Here is an 18,662-nt window from a genome sequence, read left to right as displayed (position 1 = left end):
TTCAATATGCTATCTAGGTTGGTCATAACTTTCCTTCCAAGGAGTAAGTGTCTTTTAATTTCATGGGTGCAGTCACCATCTTCAGTGATTTTGGAGCCCAAAAAAATAAAGTCTGACACTGTTTCCACTGTTTCCCCATTTATTTCCCATGAAGTGATGGGACAGCAAATCCCATCAGCTTAATCTTCCAATTGTATCCAGAATCCAACCATTTCCCATTCCTCTAGGATTCCCACTCTGGCCAGAGCCCTCACTATCATCCAACCACCCATGTGGATAGTGACTTGGTCTCTCAGCTCTGACCCTAACATCTCCACAGTCTGTTCCTCCCACAGGACCAAAAGGAGCCTATGAACACTTGAATCAGGTCACATTCCTCCTTTGCTCAGAACCATCTGTGTTTCCCACTTCACTTAGAATAAAAGCTAAGGGGGACTTCCCTGGTGGTCCAGTGGTTAAGAATCTGCCTTGCAATTCAGGAGACTTGGGTTTGATCCCTGGCTGAGGAACTAAGATCTCATACTTCAGAACAACTAAGCCCCTGGGCCACAACTACTGAGCCCACACACTCTAGAGCCCGTGCTCCACAACAAAAATAGCTCCCACTCGCCACAACTAAAGAAATCCTGCGCCAAAATGAAGACCCAGCTCAGCCAAAAAAAAAAAAAAAAAAAAACCAACAAAGAACATAAGCCAGTCTTTTCTTAAAAGCAATGATCCCTTGCCCACCATCTCCCCCTGCCCTCAGTGCCCAGAGTCCAGCCAGGTCAGATTAAAAGTCTTTATTATTTTTCTTCTCAAATATAAAATCACTCTATCCCCTGGCAGCTCACTAACCCCAGGGAGAAAATCAAGAATAAGAATCACATTGCTAAAAAGAGTAGGCCCATTCTTGCCTCCCACCTGCCTCCTACATTCTTGTCCCAGCTGAGAGAGAAAGGGGCAGAGACTGTGACTTCAAGGCTCTCAAGCAACCAGCTGAGGCATAATTCTGGGCCCCCTGTGAGTTGGGGGAATCCAGGGTGGATTAAGCTGGGCAGGTAGCAGGATCCTGCGATCCATCAGTGCTTGTCGGCAGGGCGCATGTTCAGGGTTGCTAGGCGTCCCAGGGGTCCACGGCGAGCGTTGGTGGCCAGCCGCTGCTGTGCCAGGAATGACTGAGCATGGGCAGGGGCCCGCTCCTCCCCAGCTCGCTGCTGTAGAGCCATGCCCTGGAGGGAGGGAGGGAGGGGCACAGCTGGAGTCAGATGAGCCTCCAGGACACCAGCACCCTCCATGCTCCCAGTACTTCAGGCAGGTGATGGTGAACTCACCATATTATACCAGGCACTGATGAGCAGCTTTTCTTCCTGCTCCCGCTGACTTCGACTCTTGTCAAAGTCCATCTGCTAAGGAGGGAACAGTCAAGGGACTGGATATACTGGTGGCAGTGAGAAGGGGTTAGGACACCAACCTCCAGGTGCCGAATTCGGACGTCCCGCTCCCGGAGCTGTGTCCTCAGGGCGTGGAGATCTAGGGGAGCCCCGCCAGGTGGCTGCTGCTTGGGTTCCAGGGTCTGTATGACCTAGGGGTGGGGAAAGACACAGTCAAGGTGACCTTGGCCCCACCGGCCATGATGCAGAAGTCTGTGACATGATGCGGCAGGACAGGCATGGGGCCAGGAGGCAGAGAGTTGCCAGGTGGGCAGCAGTGGTCTGGGCAGGAGGCCACTGGGGCACCCAGCATCCTCACCGCACGCGCCCTGTCCACATAGCGGCGGTACCGCTCCTCCACGGCCCGTAAGTCCTCGTCCTTCTTTTGAAGGCTGTGCTGAAGCTCCTCGATACGCCGGGCTGCTGGGGGTCAAGGTGGCCCCTAAGCTCTGTGCTGAGCTTGGGGGCTCCCCCCACCCATCCAGGCCACTGAGCGCCCCCCTCACTGCTGCTGTCGTTGGGGGGCTCCAGTTCCTCGATGTACTCGCGCTTCCGCTGCAGCTCCAGATCTGCTTCATGCAGCTTCTGCCTGCAGGTGGGGAGCCAGAGGCAGTCTCAGTTCCAGGCCCATTTCTCTGCTTCCCAGAAGTGTTCCTGCAGACCTCTCCACCTGACTCCAAGCCTGGGGGCTATGACCCTCCATGACCCTCACCAGGTGGCCCCTGCACCAGCCCTCCCTCCCCCATCTGTCCACTTCTCTCTATTCCACAGCCCACATGCTGGTCCAGGCACCATCATCCCTTGCCAGCCTTCTATTCTCAGCTCTTTAGTTCCATTCCCCACCCAGCAGCCAGGGATCTCTCTAGAATGCAAATCTCTTCTAAAGAAAGGAAATACAAGCTAATAGTTTGCATTCTGCCACCTGGGGCAAAACCCCAAAGTCCCTATAAGTGAGACTAATATCATGTATTATGGACTTGGAACATGGTATAACATCTAATAGTGAACCTTCGGCTATATCTACTAAAATTACAAACCCATATGCCCTGGGAGCCACCCATTCCTTTGTGTGTGTGTGTGATATATTTGCACACAAACAAAATGATACATATATAAGATTTTACTTTGTTGCACACATTGAAATCGCAAATGCCTAGAAAGAATGAATTAAATCAATTACGATATTACCAAAAAAATGCTATATGCCAGCCCTTCTAGACCAGAATTCTACAGAATTAAGCCCTAATGCCTCCAGGTATTCATCCTCTATAAGGAAATAGCTTTCTGTGCTCTAGGTTGGCATTAGGTACATTCCAGTCTTGGCAGAACTGAGAGAATAGTCATGAAAATCATTTTCTGTAAGGTCCAGTTTCCCCATGGAACCCCAGCTGACAAAAACTGCTATATCAAGAAATTAATAATAAGGTCTCCCTTTATTTATTCATACGAAGAAATTTCCCCAGTTAACTGGTTAAGTAGGGAAAGCAAAGTGTACATATTATACTACCTTTTGTGTAAATTAGGAATGAGAGTAAAAAGCTATATTCACATTCATTTGAATTTGCTTTAAAAATTCTAGAAAATTTTCCATAATGAACTAATAGAAATGGGGCTGGAATGGGGCAGAAACTGAGTTAATGAGGGAAGACTGAGATGTTTACCCTTTATTTCTATATAACTTGGTATACCTTTTGGTTTTTAAATTATAATTGTGATAGCTATCTAAAATAGTTTATTTATTTAAGAAAGTTCTTTTAATAAAGAACTTTATTTTTTGGGAATTCCCTAGCAGTCCAGTGGTTAGGACGTGGAGCTTTCACAGCTGTGGGCCCAGGTTTTATCCCTGGTTGGGGAACTAAGATCCCACAAGCTGAGCTGTGTTTTCAAAAATGAAAAAAAAAAAAAAAAAAAAAGTTGTTTTTTTTTTTGCAATGCAAAAAAGTAATAAAAGCTGACTATCACTTTGTCACACAACCTTGCTGAAATTCCCTGAGTGACTCCCAATTGTTCCCCCAAAATACTCCACACACCTTCCTCTGGTCTATAAGACCCCAGGGGAGCTGACACTTTAGTCTGTGTGTCAGCTGACCCCCTGGCCTCATAAACAACTCCCCATGGACACCAGATCCATCCCCTACATCTTTGCCCCAATCTTTCCCCCCACCCGACTCACAGATGTTCCTCCAACTTCTTCTTCAGCAGGATTGACTGGAGGAGAGAAGAGGCGCTGGGTGAGTGTGGGGATGAGGTGTCCAGAGGTCCCAACCTTCTTGGCGGGTGAGGGTCGGGAGTGGTACTCTGAGCCCAAGGTACTTACTATGGACTTCACGGGGCATCAGGCAGCAGTGGGGAGAGAGAAGAGGGTTAGTGGTGGGCACAGGGGAGGGCCAGGCAGGGAGGAGGTGAGCACTCACGTCCTCAGTCTTGCCCCCCTGCTCCTGTAGGGCCTTCTGAAGGTCCTCCACCTGGGCCCTCAGCTCCGACAGCTGCTGCTGGTTCAGCCTGCGGAGGTGGGGGCCCCGCTCAGTGCCTGCGCCCTCCCTCACTCCGCCTCCAAGCTTAAGGGGGAGGCCCTCCTCTGCAGGGTCCTCACCGGTGCTGCGTCTCCAGGCCGTGGCGCGCACGGTTGGCCTCCTCCAGGTGGCGCTGCAGCTCCTCCTGCCGTTCCCTGTCGGCCGCCTCCTGCTGGCACAGGCGCTTGTTCTCCAATTGAAGTCGCAGGAGTGTTTCCCTGGGGATGGGGAAGGAGTGAGCAGGGCTGGGGATGGGTCACCACTCAGGCCTACAGGGCTCCAGGAGGGAAACTGGGTGGACGGGGCCGGGAGAGGGACAAAGCCCAGGGGAAGGGCCCAGTCAGACCCTAGAGTAGGGTTAGAGTACCTGGGACTGAGCCTAGGAGTGGGTGGGCGGAGCGCTGGTGGGGTGGCACAAAGTGGACGGAGCCATGAGCACTGAGATGGGGCTCCAGGATAGGAAAACACTGCAAAGAGGAAAGCTGGACTGGGAGTTCATGTGGGCAGGATATAGGACACTGATCCCAGTAGGGAATACACTGAGAACAGGGCTGTGTCCTGGGGGCAGAACCTGATGTGGGCGGTGCCCGGCAAAGGATTTTTGCCTGGGCAGTGGAGACAGATAAGTTGGATCTAATTGGTGCACTGAGGGTCGATCCCAAAGAGGTGAGGGGAGCCACCAACAGGGCTAGAGTCCCAGACAGGTAAAAGCAGAATTAGAAGTGGGTGAGCATAAAGGACTCCCCTGGTGGCTCAGATGGTTAAGAATCTGCTTGCAATGTAGGAGACCTGGGTTGGATCCCTGGGTCAGGAAGATTCCCCTGGAGAAGGGAATGGCAACCAATTCCAGTATTCTTGCCTGGAGAATTCCATGGATGGAGAAGCCTGGTGGACTACAGTCCATGCTATGCTATGCTAAGTCACTTCAGTCGTGTCCGACTATGTGTGACCCCATAGACGGCAGCCCACCAGGCTCCCCCGTCCCTGGGATTCTCCAGGCAAGAACACTGGAGTAGGTTGCCATTTCCTTCTCCAATGCATGAAAGTGAAAAGTGAAAGTGAAGTCACTCAGTCGTATCCGACTCCCAGCGACCCCATGGACTGGAGCCTACCAGGCTCCTCCGTCCATGGGATTTTCCAGGCAAGAGTACTGGAGTGGGGTGTCATTGCCTTCTCTGACTACAGTCCATAGGGTGGAGGAAAAAAAGCTCAGCTAGGACTTGGGAACCAAGCTGAGCAGGTCTGGCAAGTGGTAAGTACCTGCTTTGGGGATGGGGTTGAGGGTGGGAACGGGGTTCAGGGTGGGAACTGGTAGGCTCCAGTGGGACCAGAGCTCTGAGTGACTGACCCCTGGATACCTGAGCTCTGCAGGAAGGATCTCAGCTGCTAAGTTTCCCACAGCCGGTGAGGTGGGATCCAGTGAGGGGTCTGGAGAATGTGAGAAAAGTCTTCAGGTGGTGCCACAGTTCTTGTCCCCGTCCCTAGGATCCTTGGATGAAGCATCTTTGGGGACTCAAGTTTGGCCAATGCCTGACTTGACACAAACCCCACACCCAGCTTGAAAGGGAGCCATGATATTTGGCCTGAGTTTGCCTTTGCTCACCCCCTTAGAGCCCCGAAGGACAGCTCTTGCTGCTTTCCATTGGGCCACATCACCTCTTTCCACTTGAGACTCCCTCCAGCATGGCCTCGCTCTGCGACCCCAAACTAGACAAGCCCTGGGCACTGCCTTTTCTGTTTGCCCTAACAGCGCATGTGGCCAGGTAAGGCTCCAGGCCAGCGTTCTCCCAGGCCCTGGGATGAACCTCCAACTCACCGGCCTGGGCCAGCCCCCGAGGCTGCATCTGGGCGCAGCGCAGCTCCTCATTGGCCTCCCGCAGGGAGTCCCGCTCTGCCAACAGCCGCTGGAGGGACAGGGTGCAACAGGCCACTTGAGGCAGGATCGGCCTCCTGGGAAATGGGCTTTGCCTTGATGGGCAGGGTGAGGCTTGGGCAGTAGGACCTCAGTCTCACCTCCTTCTCCTTTGTCACCGACTCATACTTTTCCTCCAGATTGCGGCACTCGAATAGCCATTTCTCAGCCTTCATGGCCTCCTCTTGCCGTTTGCCCTGCAGTTCCTGAACCTGAACAGAGGCGAGGGGAGAAGACTACAGGGTGAGAGGGAGGGACAGGGACTGAGTACAAGGTGAAAGGGCGGGGCCAGAGGGACCAGCAGAAAGAGACTTGGAAGAGGCGGGGCTTAAGTGAAGAGGCGGGGCTTGCAAAGCTAGAGCAGAGCTGTCCAGTCTAGAGGGTGTGGCCTCTACGTAAACGAGGGGGCGGGCTCTGGGTGGACTGGCTCAGCACTCTGCTGAGGGTAGGCCAAAGTCAGTAGCCAGCCGAGAGGAGACCCCACCCCAGTCCGGGTCCAGGCTCCCACCCACACCTGTCGCCGCTGCGCCTCTAGCTGGGCACGCAGGGATCCGGCCCGGCGTAGTTCTTCCTCCAGCTGTCGTGTGCGCTCCGCGTGGCTGGCGTTGCACTCCTCCAGCTGCCGCACCTGCCGCCGAAGCTCCCGCAGCTCGCCCAGGCGGCGCCTGCAGCTGTTCAGCGTGGCTTCCAGCTGCCCGGCACGCTCGGAGGACTGCCTGGGGGGCCGGGGCAAGTGGGAAGAGGAGGTGGGGGTCTGCTTGGGTCTGCTAGGGTTCAGCTTGGATGCGAGGCCCTCAGGGCAGGGGAAGGTGTCAGGTCAGCCTTGGGCATTTGGTTCACGAAGGTCAGGGGTCAGCGGGGCCTGGTGATGTTGGGGGATCATTAGGGAGCATAAAGGAAGACCTAAACATAAATGGTTGTGTTCGTGCTCGGTGGCTCAGTCATGTCTGACTCTTTGGGACCCCACGGCTCCTCTGTCCATGCGATTTTTCTAGGCAAGAATACTGGAGTGGGTTGCCATTTCCTTCTCCAGGGGATCTCCCCGACCTAGGGATGGAACCCACATCTCATGTGTCTCCCACACTGGCAGGCAGATTCTTTACCAGTGAGCCACCTGGGAAGCCCCAAACATCAATGGTTACCCCAAGATTAAAATCAGGGGTTTTCTGGAAGACACAAAACGACTGGGGTTACAAGAGGAATGATGGGGCCCAGAGGATCTGAGGAGCCTCCTTGGACACTCTGGGGTCATGAGATGGCTGTGGGGCCAATAAGGGCATTGTGGGTGCAGGGGCCATGGAGGGGTCATGGGAGATCTCTGAGGCACAGCAATATGGGGTTCTTGAAGATATGGTAGGGGCTCACTAGGAACTTTTAACATTACAGAGGTGTCATAGGGATCACAAGGGAGCTCTTTGAGGCTACAGAAGGCACATTGAGGTTCAGGGGTGGGTACTATGGGGGCCCACAATGCACTTTGCGGTTTCAGGGATGCTGTGGCATCATAAGAAGGGATAGTCATGAGATGGGGGGCCAGAGGTGTCACCAAGGGCAAAGTTATTGCATCGTGGGGTCCTGGGGGGCCACCATGGATCCAGGGACTTTGGTGTTCTCCAGAGGACATGATGGGTTCCAGGATAGTGTTGCAGTGTTCAGGGCAGTACTTTAGAGTCTATGGGGCATTGTGAGGGCTCACTAGGAATTTGGGGGTTACAGAGGTACAGTGACGTCAGAGAGGCAATCTGGCAGTGGGGACCTGCCACTCACCGAAGCTCATCCATCTCATCCTTCAGAGCCTGTGCCTCCTGGGCCAGGCTGGTCAGCGCTTGGTTCCGCTGCTGCAGCTCGGCAACCTCCCGCTCCAGCTCCACACAGCGCATGCGCTCGTCCTCCCTGCCACTCTCCAGCCTGGGGGATGGCGGAAGCGTCACATATAGGGACTGTACCTGCCCCAGGCCCCTGGTCTGCTGGCCCTGTCCCCCGCCTGGCCATACCTGAAGTTCTCTTCCTGCAGCTGCTCCAACTGGGTCTGCAGGAGCAGCAGCTTCTTGGCAGTGAGGCCGCTGGCGCCCTCATCCTCGGGCCTGCCCACCCGCTCCCTTAGAACCGAATTTTCCTGAGCCAGGCTCTGCTTCTCCTCTGACAGGAGAACCAGCTGCGGGCAGGCAGGGCATACAGATAAGCTGGAGCTGGGAGGGGAGGCTGTGCGGGCAACCCTACCCTGGGAGCACCTGAGAACTCCCATCTCGGCCCCACCTGCCGCTCCAGATCCAAACAGCGCTGCCGCAGCTCGTCCCCCTCATCAGCCTCCTCACTCAGGAAGTAGTACCTGCGGGACTGATGAGAGGAGTGGAGGGACGGGGAGAAGAAAAAAATTCAGGGATCCAGGGGAGGAGGATGCAGAAAGGGAGGCTGGGATCTCCAGGGACAGAGCAGAGGGAGCTGACAAACCCTCAGATCTAAGAGAGAGCTTGGACCTGAGGGGACTGGAGGAAAGGCAACTCGGGAGCCCTGGGGACCTGGCAAGAGACTAGGATCCTGGGGGATGGGAGTGGTTTACAGGCTTAAGGTCAAGCCCCTCCTCCTTAGGCAGCCCTGGAAAATCAGTAATAGGGGTGGACTTTAACAAGGTCCCCACCCTTTACCTGGCTATCAAAGTTCCCATATGTTTCTGGTGACAGGGAGTCAGAGGTGTCTTTGGTCATGAGCTGGAGGGAGGGGAGAGGGCAGTGGGAGAACACTGAGATGAGCTGGGGCCTCTGAGGGCAGACTCCAAAGTTCCTACAATCCAGCCTAAGAATCCTTGTCCTTCAAAAACAACCCCAGTCCAGAGGCTGCCCCATATGTCCAACAAACAGGGAGTCCTGGTCCTTCCCCCCAGCTCCCAGCTGCACTGTAAAGTATTTGAGATCCTAGATCCAGAGAAGGAACTGAACCCAGGCCATGGCAGTGGAAGCATTCATTCCTAACCACTGGACCATCTGAGAATTCCTGAGGCCTGGCCCTTTTAGCATGGTAGGTTGTGACTTCGAGCTGGGAGAGGCTGGCAGACACATGAGACAGAGAAATCTGGCCAACTGAGTTCCACACAGAGCCCAGGCCTTACCAGGGCAGAGCCTGTGCCCAGCTGCCTCTGCCCTGGAAATGTCCCCTCCCCTGAAGCTCCTTCCCACAGTGGGCACCCCCACCTACCTCCTGGATGGCTTCCATCACCACATGCTGAACGGATTCCTCTAGTGTCATGATTCTCTGGATGTGTTCTGAGGGTCAAGGTGGGGGAGACTGAGGCGAGGGTCGGAGGGGCAAGGAGGGTTTTCTCGGGTCTTCCCATTAGGGACCACCCCTAACCTCCCATACCCTGCTTTTTCTCGCAACTGATGGCACAACCCAGAACCAGCTGAAGCAGCTTGCCAAGCTCTTCTGGGTCTGAGAACTCGCCAATGAGGCTCACATCTGGAAGGTGCTGCTCCAAAATGGGATGCCCCAGGACCTGAGGATGGGGGGATGAAGGGGTATCAGGGGCTCAAGGATTCCCCCCCGCCCCGCTCCTCCCAACCTAACCCACTAAATCCCTTTACAGTTACTCACATCCTGAGAGTACTCCACTAGGCTCTGTAAGATCGCCTTCAGATTGCTGACCTGGGGAAGGGCAAGGAGTTGTGTCCAGGGTCTGAAAGCCCCCCAGAAGGGGCCAGGCAGACCCCACCCTGAACCTGTCTAGCTCATCCTCTTCTTCTCTGCCTCACCTCCTAATCCCTGGTCGTCTCATCCTGTTTGGTCCCATTCTCTGTCTCAATGTCCGCCCTCCTAGGACTGACCTGTCTGACTGCCGGCTCTTCTTCTCCACCTGCCCATATTATTTACGTGTCCCACAGATCCAGTCACTTCTCACCACCTGCCTCACTACCCTTTGACCCTAACCATCATCTTCTTTCACGTGAATGGTTACAACAGCTTCCAGTCTTGCTGCTTGCCCTCCATTCCTCTACAAACAGCCAGGGGGAGCTTTTCAAAGCCCCAGCCAGGTTTGTGTCTTTCCTCTACTAAAATCCTTTCTTGACTTTACACAGCTTAAAATAGAATCTACCTCCCTGCTCCAGCCTGCCAGGTCCCTGATGACCTCATCTACCATGCCTACACTCCTGCTTTCTGTTCTAACCTCCCTGCCATTCATTTCTCGATCACACCAAGCTTATTCCCAACTGAAGGCCTTTCCAGTTTTTCCTGGAGTCTGGAATCCCATTCCTCCAAATCTCACATTGGAAATCAGCCCATCTAGAGTAACCACCCACCCATTCTCAGTTGGCTGTCTCTCACGACCCAGCTTTTATTTCTTCATAGAGCTAACTGCTATTACAAGTCAATGTTAATGCTTGTGTATGCAGTTTTTTGTCTGTGTTACTCCTTGCTGCACACCCAGGCCTGCTTAATACAAGAATGAATGAACAAATACATAGTTAGCTGGTCCCCATACAACTGTCTCTCTTCCTGTCCATCACCCAGGATATATCTAACTGACCGGTCCCTGATCAACTCTTCACCAGTCTGTCCCCTATTCCTGAGTCCACCTGTCACCTTCAGCCTCCGGTTGGGACCTGGGTCCTCTGAAATGCCCTGGAGCCACGCTTCGTTGAACCAGGAAGGGTCTCTGGGGGTGAGAAGGTGGGATGAGCTGCTGGAGGATTCCTTTGGGACCCTCCCCCTCAGCCCCACTCACATCTGGTTCAGCACAAAGGCTACTGCCAGGCCACTGCTCAGGTCCTGGGGGCTGGTACAGGGGGGCGGGACATTGAACGTCTGCAGCTGAGGGAGGAGAGGAAAGTACAACAACCAGAATCAGGGGCCGGGACCAAGGAACCACGCCCCTTTCGCAGACTTATCCTTTCAGCAGGACCTTCACAAGGTTGGGCGGAAGTTGCTGGCCAGTTGCTCCAGCAAGCCAGCTCCGTGGGGGTGTGGCCTCTGCTCACCTGGACCGACCAGAGGGGGCGTGGCCTTACTCTACCGCTGCCGAACAAACTCCGCGCAACCAAGCGAGGGCAGAATCACAAGTCACCTGGTCCCCATAGGCACCACGTGACCAGGCCACCTCACCTGGGCCCTCCCCTTCTACAAGACCCAGCCACAAAGGGGCGTGGCCTCACCTGTGCTTTCCAGCAAAACTGCCACGTGACGGGGCAGGTGCTCAGGCCAGAGTTCAACTACCTAGCAGGCTGACGACCCCCTCCTCCTCCCAGCCCCAGGACGGAGTGAGTGGACAGAGCCAAGTTGGCGTACACCTGTCCCTGGCCCCGCCCCCGACCTACCCAGGTGAGCAGAGACCCGCATAGTTCTTCCTTGTCCATGCTCATGGCTCCCGATCGGATTCGACCCCGGCCGTGCAGCCCCGCCACCGCAGCGGCTTCCAGATCAGCCAAAAGCGAGCGCCAGCAGCCCCGACCTCCCGCTCGGCCTAGAGCGCCGCCCCGCCCCCTAGGCGCAGGCCCCGCCCTAGACACGTGATCTCCTCCAGGCTCCAGCTCAGGCCTTCAGACCCGCCATGTTGGATCCGGGAAGCCGTTTGAGCGCCTGTAGTGCCGCTAGGGGTCAGTCTGGGCCAACCTTGCGCATCCCAAGGGTGGCCTCGCCTCTTTTCCTCCCCGAGCTCTTTTTGAGGTAGTGAAGACCTCGCCGTCTTTCCTCAACCGAGGTGGAGTTGCCCCACCCTGTTATACAGGCGCATTCACGTCCTTTCCCTTCAGCTGAAAGAAATTCTGCTGTCTAACCACATTATGATCGGAGCCTTTGCGCGGGAGAAGGGCAGGCCATAACATATTCTATGGACTTAGGGAACACTAAAGTTTCTTCCCAGCGGCAAGAATTTGATAGTCTTGCCCAAGGGTAGACAAGGGGATTCGGGTCCTAAGTCAAGGGCAGGATAGTTAGTCCTGGGTAGTGAACAGACATACTTGCCTACCCTGAATCCGTCCTTCACTAAGCTTTCCCAGCCCTTTCCCCTCTCTGAGCCCTGCGCCTCAGAACCCATTACCGGGCCGGCCTGGTCGCCTCGGCCCACCAGGGGGCGCCCGGACCGCAGGAGCGCAGCCTAGAGGGGAAACGACGGGCCTACTCTGAGACCCCTGGGCAGTGAAGAAGGCTTAAAAGGAAAATGCTAACAGTACTACGTAACAATAAACTCGCAGTCACTATTTATAGAGTGCCTACAGAATGCAGCTCTGCGCTAAGCGATTTAACTATATAGTTGGTTGGAATCTCCACGACTGTAGGTAGCAAGGGCTCTCATAATTCCCGGTGCGCAAGAGAGGAAAGAGGTTCTGGGTGGATCCGGCTTGGGGGCCTGGGAGGCGGGTAAAGCCCTGGCCGGCGTCCTCTGACGCCTGAGTTCCCTTGCAGTCCCTCCCCCGCGGGGCGGGCGAGGTAATGAGTAGTAATTAGAGGTTATTAGCTGTACCCAGAGGGAGGGGCGGGCTCTGCTTTGGGGGTGGGTCTAGGTCTGAAAGAAGGAGAGCTGCTCCCTGCAACCTAGAGTCTGGTTCTGGCGACTCCTACCCGCGCCCCCCCTTACCCCAGCAATTTGGGCAGGATGATAATAGCTCCCCTCTTAACACCCCCTCCCTGCATTCCCTCTTCCCGCAGTATCGCGGGAACACAATCACTCTAGCACAGACTCCAGCTTACAGCCCACTCAAACGTGCGACCGCACACACGCAGGGACCTTGGAGGCTCGTCTACACACCCACATCCCCTTCCCGAGTCGTTTTCAGTCTCCATCCTCTGGGAGCAGAGCCGAGGGAAGGAATAGGGAGGAAGGGGACAAGGGCCGGCAGTGCGGGCTTCCGGACTGGGCTTCTTCCGGCGGGCGTGAGAACAACTGCCCTTTATTCGCTACCCGCACCCGTCAAGGGAGAGGGTGCTGCCAATAGGGTGAAACGGGGGGGGGGGGGGGGGGCTGCCACCTGGCAGAAATGGAAGGTGAGCCGAAACTACGGCTGTGGCAAGGCTGGGAGGCTGGGAATATTTGTGAGAGGATGTAGTCACCCAATGTCGGGGGACGTGCTGGGACCGCCAAATATTGGGAGTGGGGTCCCCAATATTTGCAAGACCCGCAGGGATCTTGATGTTTAGGAGGGATCTAAATATCTGGAGCATGGACTTGAATTGTTTTAACGTTGCCGTGATATTATAGGCGTTATAGATATTCAGGGACCCCAAAGTCCCCAGATTTAAAGGAAGGTCTGGGTACCCTCACTTTGAAGGAGTCACAACCCTCCATTTGGGGTGGCAAGGAATCTTATGTTGGAGGGGAAAGGGAGTTCCCTATTGTGGTGAAGAGCAGCAATCCCTAATAATGGGACACAGGGAACCCCGCTGTTGAAGGCATCCGTGCGCCCTCCAAGGAGACCGGTTACAAACCTTCATTCTGAAGCAGGGATCTTTTATTTGGGGAAAAGATTCAAAGCCCCATTTTGATGGAGAGAGCCCCAAAGTTTGGGGAATGATCTGAAGGCCTCCATTAAGGACAGAGATGCTGGTCTGGGCCAGCAGCCCCCAGCTGGTTTGGGGACCCCACCCCCTCCTTTCCCCTCTGTTTCCAGGAACAGCTGGGCCCAGCCTGGGCTGTACTGCTGGGAAGCGGGTGAGTCAACCCCTCCCTGTGGCCACAGCTGGACCCCCGCCCGCCCCCTCTGGCCTTCACATCTGGGCAGAGACCCAGTCATGAGAGCTGGGATGGGGACCCTTAAATTCACACTGTTGGAGATGGTGCCGCTCCCCTCGGAAAGTGATCACAGCCTCGGGGTGGACACCATGCCCCACCCCATATCATGAGGGACTCTGGCAGGTTTTCTACACTCCAGACACTGACATTCTGCCTGGACTCCCATCCTGACCCCCTCCCCTCCTCGTGTCTGTATATGTATCTCTGAGTCCATGTGAAATGTGTTCACGGCTATGTAGATGAGAAATGGTGGGTCTGTGATTGTGTGTGCACAGGCCTGTGTCTGCATCGACCTGTGTCTTGGTGAGTCTTGAGGCCCTGGGAATTTACACAACAGGCTATGCGTGTGTGATTTGGTGGGGTTTTTTTGGAGGAGGGGTGTGCTGTCAGGGACTAGGGCACGTGTTTTTCTTTATGGGACCTTGGTGCTGGTTTAGTCGCTAAGTCGTGTGGGGCTCTTGGGACCCCCATGGACTGTAGCCTGCCAAGCTCCTCTGTCCATAGGATTTTCCAGGCAAAAACACGAGTGGGTTGCCATTTCCTTCGCTAGGGGATCTTCCTGACCCAAGGATCAAACTGGGGTCTCCTGCACTGCAGGCAGATTCTTTACCGACTGAGCCACCAGGGAAAACCTTTGTGTCTATATCCCTGTGTCATTCTTTGTGTAAGTAGTGAATGACTGATAATCAGTACTTCAGTATGCCTTTATTTCTGTGACCGTGTCCTACTTTATGTCATGTGTTTTTCTGCGATAGCATGAGGCTGTCATGGGTGGCCTTGGTTTGCCCATGTCCCCGAGACAATCTGGTGTCCCTGTATGCAGCCTTGTGGGTTTGACTTACTTTCTGTGCCCTGTGATGTACGCGGACAGTATGACCATCGAGTCTGTCCCCACAATGTGTCTGTGACTCTACAGTCTCCATGTGAGGGGAGTGGCTGCATGACAACTGGATTCCTGAGGTCCGAGACTTTATCTGTTTGCATCTTTGTGTTGTTGGTGTGGCTTTATAGGAGTGTATATGTCACCTGTGTATGAAGATGGCCCTGTCTGTGTCCCTACCACAAACGGCGTGTGACAATGTGACCCTGCCCGCAGTCGCTGCGGGACTGGCTGGATTAGTGAAGGTTTGTGCCAACGTGTGGCAGGTTTGTATCCGTGTGACACTGTAGATCGAGAGTTTGTGACCTTGTGGGGGGGTGTCAAAGTCACACAAGACAGCGTACTTAGCGGAGGCAGAGGCAGTGACATGCTCCGGGGGTGTCAAAAACCCCCGAGCTCTGCTGCTCTGGGCCCCGCTCCCTGCGCTGCGGGGGCGCGTGCGTCGTGCGTGACGTGAGGCACGACGGGGGTCGCTGCCTGCGTGGAGCCCGACGCGGTCGTGCCTTCGAGCGCGGGGAGAGAGTGGAAATAGGCTAGCTGCGTGCGTGCGTGCGTGTGTGCGTGCGTGCGTGCGTGGGCAGCCGCGGGGGTTGGGCGCGCGGGGGAGCGCTGGGCGCAGCCCCACCCTGCCGGGACAGTTGGGCGCGGGTGAAACCCTGGCGGGGGGGGGGGGGGGGGGGGCGGGACGCAGCGCCGTTAACCCCTTCCTGCCCGACCTGAAACTTGTGGCCCCTCGACAGAGCGCGCGGGGGCTTCCCCAGTGCTCGGGGACCGTCCCTGACGAGGGAGGAACCCCGCCACCGAGCTGACAGACCCCCCCCCCCCAGTTACCATGGGAACCGGAGCTTCCCGCCCGCCTGGGCGCGTGCTTCCTCCCCCGTCCCGGCTCTTCCTTTAACTCCACAGTCCACCGATAATGGGCTTCCCGTTCCTAATCTCCGGGGAAGGGGCTGGGGTCAGCGAGGCCGGGACGTGTGTGACTCAGGCCAGCCTGAGGGTCCCCTGGCCACAGCAGACCTCGCTCCCCCTTCTCCACCCCGTGACTCACCCCTCGCGGCTTTTCCCCGTGGGTGACTCAAGCCCCTGGGGAGGGGGCTGTGGACTCTGAGACCCCCTTCCAGGCAGTGGGGGCTGAGAACCCAGTACTGGGGACCTGGAGCTTGAAGGGTGGGGCTCTCCCTCCAGCGAGGGTCGGTGTGTAGTGTTTTCCCTTAGCCACCTCTCACCAAGGTCACTAGAGGCGTTTTCCCCCACCCCTGAATTGGCAGTATCTACCCCCCCAAAACCCTCCGGGAACCAAGTCCCCAACCCCTCCCCCTCAAGCCCACAGGAAGTTTTGGCAGAGCCCGTTGGCGATGAAACGGTTAAAGCCGTTTTCTTATTCATTTCATCCAGGGGCCCCTTTTGACTCAGAGCGAGCCAGGCGCCCCCTTGAGCCGGGCCTCGTGGGGGCCTGGGTTCGTACTCCCCACACGTACCATTTTTAGAGAGGGGAGGGAAGGCTGTTGGTGAGCTGACTGGGGGACTCTTGGGTGGCATGTACAGAGTTGGGTTCAAATCCTGCCTCTGCCCTCATTGCTCTCTGGTTCTCAAGGTTCCCCATCTGAAAATGGGGGATAATTTTGAGCAGTTTATTGCGGCATTGTGAGATTAGGTGAATAATAGATGGGAAACTTTGTTTCCAGAGCTGGGCACAGGAGCAGAGAAGGGGGCTTGGTCGGTAAAAGGACCCAGGCTCCTCCTGTCTCCCAGGCCTGGGTGCCGGGTGCCCAGCAGAAGTGAGTCCTTGTGGGGCAGTCCATGCCCCACCCAGGCGCTCTGAGGCCATAGGGTTCATCCCGTCCGTCCACCCCCTGCCCGGGACAGGCACCCAGGAAGTGAGAGGCGGGGCAGGAATGAGGCGGAACCTGTTGGGCCCGTCGCCTCCCCACCCCCCCCACCCTCATTCCGGGGCCCTGACATGCCCCCCCCACATAAGCTGTGGCCCCACCCCCACCGTCCTGGACGCCTGGGTCCTGACCCGAGGGTGGCCCAAGGGAGGGGATGTCGGCGGAGACAGCGTCTCGGGAACATCCTGTGGACTCCTGGCTGGACAGACGGGAGAGTCAGCCCCTCCCCGGGCAGGACAGCAGTCGGCTGGGGGCAGAGTAAACACGGCCCAGAGCAGCCAGACTCGGAGGGGCGGCAAGGAGCATACACATACACAGTCACCCCGAGAGAAAGCCAGTCTACACACACAAAACTCCTGTCACCCTGGCCACAGACAGATTGCCAAATGGGGACACACTGACAGGGTCAGACACAAATCTGGGTAAAGACGGCTGTCAAATGCAGACGCGGTGACAGGGTAGGCCAAAGAGGAAGACCGAAATGCTGCCAAACGAAGATACTGACAGGCCAGAAGCATAAAGGTAACACAGATAAGTGAACTCAGCGTACAGGCAAAATGGACACACTGACAAGCACAAACACAAGGATATTGACATTCAGGTGAGAAGTGCACAGCCTGGCAGACAGTTGCATGTCCTGAGACAAATGTGACAGGCCAGAAACAGGCAGGACAGACACACAGACACAAGTGGGCAATACAGGCATGTGGATAGACTCAGAGATAAGGGACGGTCACTTTCAATGCAAGTGCCCCAAGAGGTGCACAAGAGATGTTCAGACACAGTGTTAGATCCTGACACACCGGAGAAGGCCACAAAGGCATACACACGTGCACACACTAGCAAGATCAATTCAAAAAGACAACTCAGAGGTGAAAGAGACAATCATAAACGTATGGAGAGGACAGGAAGGACACATACAGTCCATGACAGAGAGCCCCAGCCGCCACCCCCCCACAGCACACACACAGTTGCTTGCATCCATACTCAGACAAGCTCTGAGGACACCAGAAATCAGCCTTATAGATACACACTAAGTCCTCACTGATAACACACACGTCAGACCCCCTGACAGACTGGGCATATGAAAGCGGACAGACTGACATATTCACAGACACGGTCTGGCCAGATAGTCACATCCAACCCAGAGAAGCATGGACAGGCCCCAGTCGGATATTCATTAACACGCTGGCACAAGGACACCCTGACAGAACCTGTTGACTAACACATGCACACATACACACCAGCCACAGAGCCCACATGGACACACACACACGGTCACAGACACACACCAGCCACAGACCTCACACACAGACCTCACACAGGCAAGCCATGGACCTCACACACAGACACACATACACGTACAGACCAGACACGAATAGATTAGCAGTAAGAACTCCAGAACACCCTAGACTCCTGTATACAGGCCAGCTACAATACAACATATCATATAGACCATACACACGCACACAGACACACTCACCCGCCTCCCCCCTCTACCCCTGACCCAAAGCAGACAGGCCCTACACACCCCTGCAGGGTTGGGCCAGCACACAGACACATGCCTTGAGAAGACAGGCTTCACACACACTCTCACACGCCCTGACAGGCCAGCCACACACAAACCCATAGCCAGCCAGACACACGCGCGCCCTTGGACCATGATGAGGTACTGTGGGGTTCTGGGCTGGCCAGCCCTTCTCTACCCCCACCCAGAGATCCTGGTGCTTACTCTCTCCAAACACCTCCCCCCACCTCCCTCCCAGACTGCTCTTTGTCACTTCCCCTAGGAGGCCCAGCTCAGCAGCCTAGGTCCCTGGTGGGGTGTGGGCCTGTTTTCTCAGCACATCCGCTATAAATGGGGCACCCGGGATCTCAGCCATGCTCAGGCCCCCCAAGACCTCACCAGCAGTGTGTGTGTGGGGGGGGACCAGAAACAGTCTTGTGGGAAACTCCCCTCATGCCCAGCTTAGTCAGCCTGAGGACAGACTCTCCTTCCTGCTTCCAAGAAAACTGAGCTGCTTCCTCCCCAGGAGAGGGATAGGGACCCCCCAAACCACAGAGGTGAAGGAGGGATACGGCTGACAAGCTAGGGGTTCCTGGGGGAGGGCCTCCGTGATTCTCAGCCTCTTCCTGCCAGCTGCCTGTCCACACCCAGGGGCAGGGACAAGGGAGCCTGGGTGCTATGACTTGCGGGTTCTCGCCCTGGCCTGCCCACTGGCTGACTCACAGGCAGCCCCCAGCCCAGTTTCCTGGTGAGGGCCCTGCTGGCCAGTGGGGCCAGGGTGGAGGGGGGTCACCAGGCTATTTATAAGAAGGAGAAGTCCCTCCTGCCAAGG

General features: G+C 55.9%; 1 protein-coding gene across 9 annotated transcripts; it reads right to left on the bottom strand.

The window, feature by feature from the left end:
• Positions 1-767: 767 nt before the first annotated feature.
• HOOK2 (hook microtubule tethering protein 2) lies at positions 768-12,689 on the bottom strand. Of its 9 annotated transcripts, none has more exons than XM_059888214.1 (22): positions 12,574-12,689; positions 10,555-10,640; positions 10,413-10,485; positions 9,426-9,476; positions 9,195-9,327; positions 9,030-9,097; positions 8,483-8,545; positions 8,094-8,174; positions 7,832-7,992; positions 7,605-7,745; positions 6,352-6,553; positions 5,939-6,049; positions 5,742-5,829; positions 5,284-5,353; positions 4,006-4,143; positions 3,827-3,914; positions 3,586-3,620; positions 1,919-2,001; positions 1,732-1,835; positions 1,454-1,564; positions 1,314-1,388; positions 768-1,211 (listed from the first exon to the last, which is right to left on the bottom strand). In XM_059888214.1, the coding sequence occupies exons 1-22, from the start codon at positions 12,577-12,579 to the stop codon at positions 1,062-1,064; spliced, it is 2,118 nt and encodes a 705-aa protein (XP_059744197.1). In that variant the 5' UTR covers positions 12,580-12,689; the 3' UTR covers positions 768-1,061. The 9 variants fall into 9 exon arrangements, 6 of the variants coding, with proteins under 6 accessions (XP_059744197.1, XP_015327446.1, NP_001421909.1 ...); XM_015471960.3 differs by lacking the exon at positions 12,574-12,689 and adding an exon at positions 11,144-11,304; NM_001434980.1 differs by lacking the exon at positions 12,574-12,689 and adding an exon at positions 11,144-11,304 and having other exon boundaries at positions 1,314-1,385.
• Between the last annotated feature and the right edge of the window lie 5,973 nt (positions 12,690-18,662).

This window comes from Bos taurus, chromosome 7 (assembly GCF_002263795.3).
Source record: "Bos taurus isolate L1 Dominette 01449 registration number 42190680 breed Hereford chromosome 7, ARS-UCD2.0, whole genome shotgun sequence".
NCBI classification, from domain to species: Eukaryota; Metazoa; Chordata; class Mammalia; order Artiodactyla; family Bovidae; genus Bos; species Bos taurus.
Note: the sequence above shows the minus strand (reverse complement) of the source record. Positions and strands in the feature narration are given on the sequence as shown.

Bases quoted from the DNA above. Each gene is read 5' to 3' on its own strand.
- HOOK2 (XM_015471960.3), bottom strand. From the start codon at position 11,188: ATGAGCATGGACAAGGAAGAACTATGCGGGTCTCTGCTCACCTGG. The intron at 10,641-11,143 runs GTAGGTCGGGGG...CTCCTCCCTCAG, and splicing joins GCGGGTCTCTGCTCACCTGG to CTGCAGACGTTCAATGTCCC. The intron at 7,746-7,831 runs GTATGGCCAGGC...GCCATCCCCCAG, and splicing joins CTGCAGGAAGAGAACTTCAG to GCTGGAGAGTGGCAGGGAGG.